Consider the following 13,189-nt stretch of genomic DNA (forward strand, 5'->3'; position numbering starts at 1 on the left):
TTTCTCTTCAGCCACAAAATAATGACACTGCAGCAGACATCCAGTTATTTGAGTCCCATTTCCTGGCCCTCAGTTTCTCCTGGTTGAGTGCATGTATCTCAATGCACCACAGTCAAGTTATTGTGGTTAGACACTGCACTTTCTTATCTTTTGCTCTATTTTTCTCCCAGTAGTGTGCCAATCGATCGCAATGGAATCATCTTACACATCTCCACTTACTGTGGTCAGGGATGTGGAAACAAGCATCTTAGATGGTACTGTCCTAGAGTTTCTTTATGTGGGGCAAGGCAGAGAAGATGGGGGAAAGAGAGGGAGGGTGGTGAAGGGGAGAATAGCCGGGGGGATAGAACAAATTATAAAGTATGTCAACACAAGTAAATGCGGGAGGGGTGAAAAATGGACTGGTAAATAATTTAGCCAATGGAGGACAGTTATGAGTGGTAAAGGAGAGTACCCAGTCCCTACACTGAGTGGTGGTGGTCATGTCTGAGTATGTATGTGTGCTGGAGAGAGTTTAGGTTCAAGTGGACAAGTGAACAACAGAAGTGAGTGCTAAGGTGGTAAGTGATGGGCCTTTAACATATATATAAACACACATCGGATGCACCAGCACACTTTTTTCTTCTTCTTCTTCAGTGAGTTTTACGTCGCTGTCTCAGTGCTCATGGGGTCACACACAAATGCAGGGACATACATACATAGAGTATCTGGCCTTTGTCATACCTTGGAACATTATGGAGTTGTTGTTGAGGTCCAGCACATCAGCAATTGCATTGTACTCTCCCACCTTCACCTCCTGGCCCTCTGTTAAAAGGAAAGACACACATATATGTACACATTAAAATAAATGCATGTACTCAAACTGTCCAAACTGGCTACTGGATGCCAACAACATTTTGTCTATTTTCTGGACTGGATTTACACTTCAAAAGCAATTGCCAATTTGCCATGTCTAAATGAAAAGTTAAGGTGTCACCACAGTTATTACAACATGACTGAAAATAACATGACAGGAACATTGATGTCTGTACCAAATATCATGGTAATCCATCCGATAGTTTTTGGGACATTTCACTCACAACTGCAAATGTGAAGCTCATGGCAGCTGTAGAGGAAAGTTTGGGGATCACCACAGTCCTGAGTAGTGCCAAAAATCTATTTATTTCTGATTCTGAATACTTGAAATGGCTTCAATACTCATTTTCCACAGAATCAATGAACCAGCACCAGCTATGCTTTCTCACTCTCGCTTATTGTTAGTCATTTTGTTGTTCACTGCTACTAACCAAGACAAGAAAGTTCATGTTATAGCCTTGTTATATGTATTTTTGAACAAAAATGTATTTTTTTCCCTGTGGCATTTAAAATGGTATTGAATATCTATATTTTTAAAGGTATTATACTGTAGTAAGAAAATTACAATATTGTGACACTAGTCCTTACATGACGTCTGAAAAACATTTATGTAAAACTTTGTTACACCCCAAAGCTATGGAACACAGTACCCATAGATATCAAGGCAAGCCACCTTGCTAGATATTTTTTTTTAAAAAAAAGAAAAGCAAAAAACGAATCTGTTCACTTTAGCCTTTATCTAGCTCCGACCTTCCTGATACAGGTCTGAAACTCCTTTTTGTTTACACTTTTACTTTCTAATTATGCTTCACACTGCTGCAACTCTTTTCAAATCTTACTTGATTTTATGATTTATAGTTTTACAACTCCATGATTTTATGAATCAGTTAATCCTGTTGAAGGGGTCTTATGACAAGGGATCAATCTTGAAGCCTTTGCAGGGACTTTATTGAAGACACAAATACAAACTTCACATACAGCAACAATGTGACAACCCTGCAGAGCAGTTCACCCAACATTCTTATACCCCTTCTCATACAAACATCATATCTAACGTTCCATGTGTGTGTGGGTGTGTTGCCGTTTCCAGAACTTGCGCTTATCTTCATCTTAATACTTGAAGTTCTACCACAATTTGCACTGCCAATGGCATCTATTTCCCCATGACAATGTTTCCCCATCACAATGTTTGCCAGGTCACTCTGCTTTAAGACTTCTTCCAAGAGTGAGACCACTCAGGGTTGCTGAATGTTTTGCTTCTAACTTGACATTTTGGTAAACTGTTTTACAGTAAATGTCCTATATATTGAATTGCCTTGTCTGTTTAATGTCCTTAATGCTTACTTTCATGTGAGGCACTCAGTGCTTATACTGCCCTTATTGTAAAGTACCTTGTGCTGCATTTCTTGTATGAAAGGTGCTATGTAAATTAAGTTTATTATTATTATTCTTATTATCCAGATATTGAGATATTTCAGTCTGGATAAAAACAATGGACCGACAGACTGATAGACCAACTTTGCCATCCCTCGAGCCATGTTGCTCGCAAGGCTAAAAATGACATTAAGGTTGGCATTACAGCCCAACAATTTGCTTTATGGTTACACCAGTCTTTCAGCTTGATTCTCCAGCAAAATATTTCTGGTGGCTTACCTAATTATGTAATACAGTACAGAAATAATGGATCACTGATATAAGTGCAGAAAGTGGCTTGAGGGGTTTATCAAATGTAGCACCAGTGATTCTCATTGGGAGAAAATGTAACAGAGGCTACTGTGACTGAACAAGCAAGTCTAATTCAAAACACCTATTGAACAGAGAGAAGAATGGCCTGGCTTTGCTGTGAGCTGTACAGTCTGGCACAGTCATACAACCTCACAGAGAGCTTTACATCAGAGGGAGATCTTACAATATCCAGTAGTAATATAACAAAATATGTCCCTGACATCATATTTTAAGGCACTCAGTGAGATTATCTTTTAAGATTCTCAATTTGTAACTTTCAGATAAAGCTTAATATTAACAGGAAATGGTTTCCTGTTTTTCACAGTCTTTATCAGCTTATTTAACCTCAAGGAAAACTAAAGGGCAATAAAGAGCAGATATTGTAGAAACAAGCTAACAGATGAAGACATGAAAAACCCTCAAATGTAGCAAGAGCAGACTTTGGATGTACATTATGAGAAGAATATTCAACTGATGTGGAAGAAAACAATACATAAATGCAATGTGATCTCTGTATTTATATTGCAATACTCATTAACTTTAATATTTCCTGGATACAGTTGAGGGATTGTGTGCTGCTGTACATCCCAGCCTGCAAACACCACTGCCTCTGTGGAGTTCTGCTCAAATACAGCTATTTCAGGATTTAGTGTTTTCTCTTTTAGAAACAACGATGAGTCCCTCAGGTGTAATACTGAAGGAAGCATGACCTTGTCAGACAAGCCTGGGCCTTCGCTCTCCCTCACTCATAAAGATTACTCACTTAGAGTGTACACCGGGGAGGAGAGAAGAAGGGGATGAGAAGAAGGGACAGATTATTCTGATTCTTTCTCTGTAAGCACTACAAACAACCTGCAATTTCTTCTGGTGTGCATGCACAAATCTGTCGCTGCTTTTGCTTGTTATCACTGTTATAGGCCCATTGAACTCCTCAGCAGCATTGTCCTTGACTAGGAAAATGACAGATAACATCAGCTATTGCAGCATCACAGGGCACTGCGTTACCGTCTCCTCTACTCTCTGTGAATCACCTCATTTGATCTCTAATTCTGGCATCAAAGCATCAGCCCATGTTGAAAATGTTAGAAAGGCTATATGTGACAATTTCAGAACAGTAAATTTTATGTGCATACACAAACAGGATTTGTATTTCTCAAACTTCTCTGTGCTGAACGAGGATCAATAACCATGTTTCCCTTGACCACGTCCTTTGTTAGAATCTAAACAGCAGAGGGGATTGTATATCTCTCTTCCTTTGAGATGCTAAAACACTATCCCAGCACTCTATCCCCACAGGGAATATTGATGGCTTCAGTGGGATGGTAAAACTCAACCTATCGCTCAGCCTGTGCAAAGACATATCACACCTTTTTTGTTTGATTACTCATTTTAAATAACTTAAAACATCTGTAAAATCAGTGGTGAATTTCTTAACTCATAAACATGTGCGCCAACACCACACTACAGTATGTTTATGAAAACATGTGAAGGGAGAAACAGGCAGTGCAGTAACAGAATCTTGATTCATGTTTGATCAGCGCTGCCTAGTTTGACAATTTGGCTGCAGCTCATGAGCAGTGATTGACAGCTGCATTAGAGACTCCTCGGCTCTGATTGGTTGTTTTTGGTTGTCTGGCAAATGTCATGGGAAGCTGGAGGAGGAGGAGAAGGGACAGGATTTCATGTTCTTCTATCAGAAAGCAGTGACAGCTTCAGTAAACACAACAAAAAGTTATTTTCAGAAAAGTTACCAATTGTAGCTTGTACAGGACACAAGGAGAAAAAAACAATGAATACAGGACACACTGTCAAATTGTGAAGAAGTAACTATCACCTCTATGTTGTCAGTGTTATATTACTATATATTATTGTTAAACATTTACTGTACTAATGGAAGGACTGTAATGTAGTTGGGCATGGTGAAGCCAAATTTAAGTATTTTAATTGTTGTGAAGATTACTTACGGCATGTCAAGACAACTGCACATTAACTACGTAACTGTAGCTGTCAAATACATGTACTGGAGTAGGCTATAAAATACAATACATGCCTCTGGAATGGAGTGGACTAGTATACTGTAGCAGAATATAAGTACTCAAGTAAAATACCACAGCTTAAACTAGGGGTGTAACAATACATGTATTTGTATTGAACCGTTTGGTACAAGGCTTTTGGTTAAGCACGCATTACAAACCGAACTATACAATAAATTATCCCATACATTTGGAAAATGAAATATACAGTTTAAATTGTGTGAAATATAATGTTCTCAGTGCCCACATGATGTAACAGGCATCATGCTTCCACCCTCAAACCAAAGCATTCCACTCCTGTGAGACACTCTAGGAGGCAGCTATGCTAAGCTAGCAAATTGTGGTTAGTAATGCCATTACCAGAACAGAAACAGAAAATCCGCCAGTAACCTACAGGTCCAGCATTTGGAGCCACTTTGGTTTGTGACTTATGAGGGCGATGGCAAGAGAGTGGTACATAAAAAACAACGGTATGTGACAGTAAGTTACACCGACGACTTCACCCCAGTGTGTCAGTTGTTGGAACTAGACAAAAACAAGGAGCACACTCGACATGGTAACATCATGCCCGAAGCATTTAGGCAGCCAGTCCCAATTGATCCAAACAGGGCAGAAGAAATCACAGTCGGGATTGGTATATTTGTTGCTGCAAATATGAGACCAGTTTCACTGCAGAGGAAAACACAGGCTTTATGAACATGCTTAATGTAGTTGAGCCCTTTTACAATATTCCTTCACATGCTGATTTCAGCCAGACCGTAATTCCTGTTATGGATAAAACAAAAGCCCAAATTATGATGTTAGTTTTAATACATTTTTTTGCAAAAGGACTCCCGCACACTGTCTAACTTGCAATATATAATTTATTTGCAATGTTTCGGTACTAGATCTTCATCAGGCAGTTTCAACGGTTTTTCGTTCATGAGAAGCCATCTTAAATAGGGAGCGGTCGTTTCTTCACAACCAATCCCATTCCCACGTGGAACACAGAGGGACAAAATCATCATTGGGTTATTGAAACACACAACAAACAGAGACAGCAAAAAACAAAGCTCTCTGCGTGAAATCAGTCTAAAGTAAACCCCACATGTCTAAAGGGGAATACATAAAGTGAATCAATTACAAATAAATATTTTTTTCTAAATATTTCTACAACAAATATAACAGAAGGTCTAGTACCGAAACGTTGTAAATAAATTATATATTGCAAGTTAGACAGTGTGCGGGAGTCCGTTTGCAACTTTTGGTCTTCTCTCTCCAACGCACCTGTCTTGTTCAATAGATGTGCGAAGTGTTTCCTTTGTTCTTAGTTTAAATACACTTGTAAAGACAAGGAAATTTCTGACATATTCATTTGTTTACACTAAAATCATATGTTTAATATCTTAAAAGAAGCTATTTTTGCTTTATTTGCTGCTGAGAAGACACCCCAGAAGATACTCCCCCATCTGCTTCTCCAAACATGGAGTTTAAGATTGATAACATAGGTGTTATCAAGAAGAAGGTGCACATTAGGCAGACTGGGATTTTATATACTGTGCAGCAACATCATCCTGCAGAAACCCTTGTCAGGTAATGTGGGAAAATGTTTTACAAAATACATGCTTCAGCCAAAATTAGATTTTTTTGGATTTGAATATATAAAAACACCTCTCTGAAGCAACAGTATGATATAAAGAAAACAAAGAAATAATGGAGCCATCTTTTAAGTACAGTACTGTAGTGAATGTGGTTATTTCAACCATTGGTTAGTTACTTCACTGTAAACCTGTGAATATTACTCCTCTTTGTAAATGACTTGTCTTCTTTGGAGCAGAGACTCACGCTGGTTTAAAAACTCAAATATCAAAGTGGTGATTGGCCGGACCTCATTCGCAGTGTAACTCTTATAAAATGCTGAATCCCAGAAATCTTATATCAACACATTCCAACCCGACTATGCAGAAGTGTTTGTAATTGAGATTAAATTAATTTAGTTCTTTTCCACGCGGCACACATTAGTTTGTCTTTGATCAAGTTCATTTTATTTTGTTTCATGTCAGATCTGTGAAATTCTAACATGGAAAAAAAAACTGCTGCCTCATTTGAAAGCATTGGTGGTACAGTTCAATGATATTCTTGTGAGCTATTTAAGTTGAAAGGACTGTGAGAAGACTATTGCCTGGAGGTAAACTGACAGCAGTGAGGGTGTTGCTAGTTCAAATTCGTGCAGAAGATGATAGAAAAGCAGGAAATTAATTCTTACTGGAGGGGTGTTGTAGACAGTAAATCCTATCATTTATCTCTAAAGATCCCAAACATCTTAACCTTTTACCCGCACATATCACAACCTCACCCTCCTGATAAATATATTATTGAACCTCTGCTCTCTGTACAGAATGACAAATGCCTCTACCATGCCTGGAAGTGTGTTGATTTAAAATCTGTACTCGGAGGGACTGCGACAGCGATCAAGACCTTTGGTAGCGAGCTATCTCTTATCCCCATGAGAGACAGTGGGAATAAGAGCCGCCGAGGCCCCTGACTAAGAACGCCTGACAGGGTGAAATGGAGGATCAGAGGCTGAGGACAGATGATAGGGTCATGTTGAGGATCACTGCCTTTTGAAATATTCAAGCTGGGGCTGTCCCTCCTCTCCTCTCCACTCAGCTTGGGCTCTTGGTGTGTCAAAAAGGTGACAAATTCACGGTCCCTGACAAGTGAGGAAGAAGTGATGGAGTGAAGGTTAAGGAGGGATGGAGGAGATATAATAAAGGTGGAAGAAGATAGTGAGAGAGAGCTGTAACACAGGGGAGGATTTGGTTGAGTAAAGTATGCGTTGGACACACAGTGGATGGCCAGTTCAGGGTAGAAGAGGAAGCGAAACACAGAGAAGGACACAAGCATATGTCACAAATTAATAGAAGTGTGTGGCTATGACTCAGGCTGAGGCATTCATGTACTCTTTTCTCAAAATCTATGAAAATCAAGCCTTAACACTCGTCGTTTCAGCCATGATAGCATTTAGTTTCCTTGCTTATCCAAAGCTTTAAAACCCTAATTTAGACGGCTGCCCCATCACCGCCCATTCAAACAGGTTAACCACACACACACACACACACACACACACACACACACACAAGCACTTTTTTCTATTTGATATGACAGCACTCTGTCCCTGTTAGTGCTCCTCCTGCTGTTTGGTTTTATTCTTGCAGCTGACCTCCCACAGGTAGAGACAGGAGGGTCTTCAGACCTTATGTCATGCAGCCCCATGTATGTCAGGTGGACTCCATGTATTTCAGATGGCTCCACAACCTGTCTGTCTGTACCTGTGTCTCACCACATGATACTTCTAGGCAGGTTTCCAGTCTTTAGTGTGTGCACAATTTAAAAAAAAAAGGTAAAAATACTTCTCTTTTTGAGCCTGCTCTTGATGTACATTATTGTCCCACAATGCTCTGCACCAACCTGGTCTCACTCTCAACTCGTCTAATACTGCCATTTGGTTAGTGGCCTTAAATGCACCAGTATCAGTATCACGAGACACCTTTTAGCAGCGGTGTGAGACACACCAGGAGGCAATATGTTTTGACGCTCCAAGCAACTGCCGCTGAATAAAGAGCGAGAAGGTCGGCTTAAGGCAGGCAGCAGGGTAGACCGCTGCTTATGTCCCGTGGGAAAAGTCAATCAAGTTATTTTAATGCGTTTAATGAGCTTGGAGTGTGCCAGTTCAGTGGTGTGTAAAAAAAAAAACACACTTTATTGTTAAGTATAGTGAATTTCCGCCACAGAGTTTTTATTTTAAGGTGCCGTTTCATGCCATAAAGTGAGTGACTTACAGCTACATGACAAAGGCAGCTAACTAGCTTGACGACACAGCCAAACGCAAGTATAATGCCGAAAGTATTAAACTGTGTGTGCGGACATTGAACTAATAAATGAGGAGAAATCTGGACCCTATGGCTTGTGATGTGCTAGTATGTGTAGCATACTACGCTTGTAAGGTATAGCATGTGACATTAAATTAAAAACTAATGCACTTATTTTACGCCAAACCATTTTTTCTAGACCTAACCACGTACTTTTGTTGCGTAAACCTAACCTGCAGACTTAAAAAAAAAAGTTTTGCCTTCATTTTTAAGTTTATTTTGAAAAAAAAAAACTGTATGCATTTAATGAGCAGAAACTGTTAATTTCCTGTAAAAATATAAGTTTATTTTGAAAAGAGATGATGTATGTAACAAGCTTTAACTGTCCCTGAGCATCCAAAACTGGCGCTGGAAGGGTACATAGAGCGCCATAGTTTGACGTGTAGGGACCAATTTGACGAGCTAGGAGGGGTTGATTGGAAGAAGAAAGAAAGAAAGAGAGGAGCTACTTACAGCTGCAAAAGAAAAGAAAGAAACAGTGGATTGTGGTGCTTGAGGGGATGACTTAAAAAAACAGAAGTATTAAGAGCTGCTCTCTCTTTAGGTGTATTGATTCTGTCGTTCCATTAGCAGGTTGGTTAATGCCCGTCTGCACATGTTGGTTATTATTTCCTGTTAGTGCAGGACGGACGAGAACACTGATCACTTGTCTATTAACTACGAAAAAAGCTTTATGCTATAAATAGTATAAAGTACATGCTGTGTGCAATTGCTATTTTATCATGGAAGTGGGACACTGCATCTATTTCACTCACCACCCACTACCCTGATGGTAAATTTCTGGCATTGTAAATGTTCTTGTTTTCACTACACAATGTCCATGCAACACTACAAAGTCTTACTTTCATACTACAGACTCGTTTACTGTAATAATTTTGTCTTAGTTAAGCATAAAATACTATTTAAATTACTATAAATCATACGCCGTCTTCTTTTTTTCTCAAACCCACAGAGCCTGGGCTGTAACATTTGCACATATACACGGTCAGCCACACACCAGTATGTGCATGAACACTCACATACTGTCCTCTATCTCACACACACACACGCTCACACACAGAGCGTGATGTATGCAGCCAGAGGGATCGAGCCCCTCTGCAGTGGGGAAGATAAGATGGTTAGGCAGAGAGGACTGAACAACCCCATGCAGTGTGCTACATATAGTCTGGGGAGCCTGGGAGCTGGGAATCCCCTGCATCAAGATGCAATCTCTGGGTTATTCTCCCACTCAGCGGGCCCTGGCGGCTCAAAAACAACCTCAGGATGATGCTATGAGGACAGAGAATACTGAAACATGTTTATATGTGCAAACCTTGACAGTCCAGACATATAGCCCGTCACCACAGAGGAGATCAAGCACAGTAAAGCATCATGGGCTTTGCTCTTTCAAGTTTTGGATTCCCCTAACTGCACCCACACATACAGGCAGGACATGCAGCTCCATACAGAAAGGCTTGTGGGGACTTTCCTCACAAAAACGACAGTCTAAAACGTTTTATGTTATTCTGACAAACAACCCTTGCAGTCATGCAAATAATGACTATCCTCTCTAGGAAAACAACTAATGAGATAAATGTGAGTACAAAGCCTCAGACTTCAAAACTGTTAAATCCTTCAGCCTCCCTTCCCCATGTACACTGTGTGACTCTGCTGCGAGCTCTTCCTAAGCCCTATTGGTCAGGTTCCATTATCGGTACTGGTATATCAACCGTGGCAGCCTTCTGGCTCGAGAAAAACTGTAAGTGGCTTTCCAAAAACTGTGGTAATCCTGCAACATTTCTGAAACAATCGCAGGTTTTATTGAACACAGACGCGAAGCAGTTGGAATTCAAACAAATTATAGGAAAATTCTCAGCGGAGTCACGTCAGGAGCAAGTGTGGACGGCTGGAGGTGGGTGTGACAGACATGAAAATGGCAAAACAAAGGCTTTGTTACTGTGAAACAATGTTTTCTGTTCAAAATAAATTGGGCAAAGGTAAAGGTTTGTGAACAATTTACACAGAAGCCTTCAAATGACTAAACCTGAGGAGAAAATCAAGACAGCTCAATCTGAGGAGCAGAGGAGTAGTAGTGTCACACATACCTTGAAACTGGTTGAATTTTATTGTGCCCATCCTCTCTCCGTTCCGAAACATGACTTGGCCCTGAGGAGAAGGAAAAACAAAAACATGTATTTCTAATATAAAACAACACATTAAAAACACATACAGTACACATATTCACAGTTATAAAATCATTATATTCTGCTAAAGAAGATGCAATATGAGCAGTAAAGTGAATTTCAGTGGAGAAAAAAAGAAGCTTAGCTCAACTAAATTTATGCACAGTGCTTCCCTGATACTGGAACGTTCGCAGGCAAAGGGCAGAGTCTTGGCTCCTGCACACACTGCATCTCATTTGATTAGAAGTGGCCAAAATTGATCTGTTTATGGAGGTAAACAAAATTATCTTTGGGCCAATTCATTTGCTAATATCTTTGCAACAACATCAAGTCAGCAAGGCTGCCTGGTTTACTGTGCAAATCTGGGCTCAGATAGCATTTCAAAGACAGCAGAAAAAGTGGCCAGTGAGTGTAGCTAAGATTTTACTCTAAATTTTTATTTCTCAATCTTCAGTTCACTCCAAAAAGTGTGTGTTTATCGGTCAAACAACTACCTTAAAAAAATAACAATTGAATGTCTTTGATTTAAACTCCACAGGAGCACGACAAGGCAATTTCGAGGCAGGCAGCGTCTGGCAAACACAGACAAGGTAGACAAAAGCAATTCAACTTTGTGGCAATATCGTAAGACATATTCAAATCAATTTGGCTTCTGTCGCCTTATCTCTCCCATGTATTCTCTTCGTCTCTCTCTCTCTCTCTTGTTCTATTTTCTCCTTCCCTCTGTCTCTTTATCTCTCTCTCCCTCTTCATCTACCAAGACTGTTCAATTAATTCAGCCCGCCATCTGCTTACAGAGCTCCTTAATTACACATTTAACTGGGTTTACATATTACTGGCTGGCTAACAAAACAGGTGAGAGCAGAGAGCGAGATAAAGAGATAGATAGCAAGAGATAGATAGATAGAAAGATAGAGAGAAAGAGAGAGGGACAGAGAGAGAGAGAAAGCATTTGCATTGGCTGATTAAAAGACAGCTGAGGGGGGAATATGGGAAAGGAAGCTGGAGAGCCAATTTTGCCTCAAAAAGATGGCAAGCTTTGAAGTAGCAGAGCAGGATCCCGCCCCCCTGTTTGAATCCCAGTCTTTGTGTGGCATCTTTGATGTTTGACTGAGTGTGCGCGTGCAAGCATGTCGCCGTGTATGCACTTAATATGTCGTCACATTACGCTCGTGTACATGCATGTGTCCCTGATGATGCATTTGTGCGAGCCACTCCTGAGACGCAGGGTCTCCGGTGTTGCCTTTACCTTGGTGGTGTACAACAGATCGTCTGCTGACAGTTTCTCACCGCGGTGTCAATCTGACTTGTTGACGCTAACAAGTTCCTTTCATCACATGCTGCTCTTTCCTACAATATGCTATGAAATTATGCCTGATGTGTAAGTAGGACAGCACAGTGCACCTCGGTTCAGCTCATTAGGTATTACATTCAGTTAACCGTGGTGTGTAAACAGGGTCAGACAACGTGGGTTGAAAAGAGGGGAACTTGACTTGAACCCGTAATGACTGTGAGTGTATGTATCCAGGTTTCTGGAGTAGCTGCACCGTCATGCTCTCTCTGTGCATTAGCATCGTCACCATAATTGCCCTTCACATCAGCAAAAGTGGAGCTATCACGAACCTCGCTGAAATGGCGCGTAGTTATTTTAACAGCCCCCCAATTTGTTCTCTCAAGTGTATACATGGTTTGGAGAATATGCAAAGTGTATCAAACATATGCAGAGGCGCCGGCTCTGACATTCTCAATTGGAAATAAATGTGTGTGCTACAAAGATTAAATTAACCTCCACTGACCATTATTCAAAGAAGCTTCTGTACAGCTTCTTTCTACAAGGTATTATGCTCCTCTGCAGCTTAGGCAACCTCACTAGAGTGTATTGACCCAGACAGGTGTCCCTTGTCTAGTATTCAAAGGATGTTCAGAACTGAGCCACAATGGTGGCTGATGGAGCAATCACTGTGTCTAGGCTTGTGAGTGTGCAAATGTGTCTTTCTGAGGTGAGACGGTGGAGGTGGTCGGGTATCACTTTGTCAGTGGAGGTGAGAATACTGCCAGTGACAGGTGTGCTGGGGTCAAATGAGATGTCAGTCTGTGGGCTGCAGGTGTGACATCCTCCGGGGTTTTCAGAGTTTGAGGTGGGAACACATCTGATGTGAATGTAGCTGTGATGCACATACATACACACACATTAAGAGAGAAAAGAAGACGCGCACAACCCTGCCCCCTCTGTTTCACATCAGTGTGTCTATCTGACTGTCAAGCCTCAGGTTGTGTTACTCACCAATACCTAGAAAGATACTGATACCAACACGATGACCACCGACCACAGCTAAAAAACACCAAAACAAACCTTTGCCCACACACTTGTCATCTCCAGTCACAACGCGCTGTCTCTCTCCACATGCGGCCCTCCCTGGTGAATTCCAGTTTACATCATCCTGTGGTTCTCGCTGCACTCTCTATGCCCTGAAAGTCTCTCCCAGCTAATGTCAGTCTTCTT

General features: G+C 40.7%; 1 protein-coding gene across 1 annotated transcript in view; it reads right to left on the bottom strand.

Annotated features, from left to right (window-relative positions):
* Positions 1-13,189, bottom strand: part of gabbr2 (gamma-aminobutyric acid (GABA) B receptor, 2) — a 224,248-nt gene that overhangs the window by 76,366 nt on the left and 134,693 nt on the right. The window contains exons 8-9 of the mRNA XM_033637561.2: positions 10,609-10,669; positions 724-804 (exon numbers count right to left, since the gene is read on the bottom strand). Of these exons, the coding sequence (XP_033493452.1) occupies positions 724-804; positions 10,609-10,669 (142 nt within the window). The remainder of the gene's footprint in view (positions 1-723; positions 805-10,608; positions 10,670-13,189) is intronic.

This window comes from Epinephelus lanceolatus, chromosome 16 (genome assembly GCF_041903045.1).
Source record: "Epinephelus lanceolatus isolate andai-2023 chromosome 16, ASM4190304v1, whole genome shotgun sequence".
Classification (NCBI taxonomy): Eukaryota; Metazoa; Chordata; class Actinopteri; order Perciformes; family Serranidae; genus Epinephelus; species Epinephelus lanceolatus.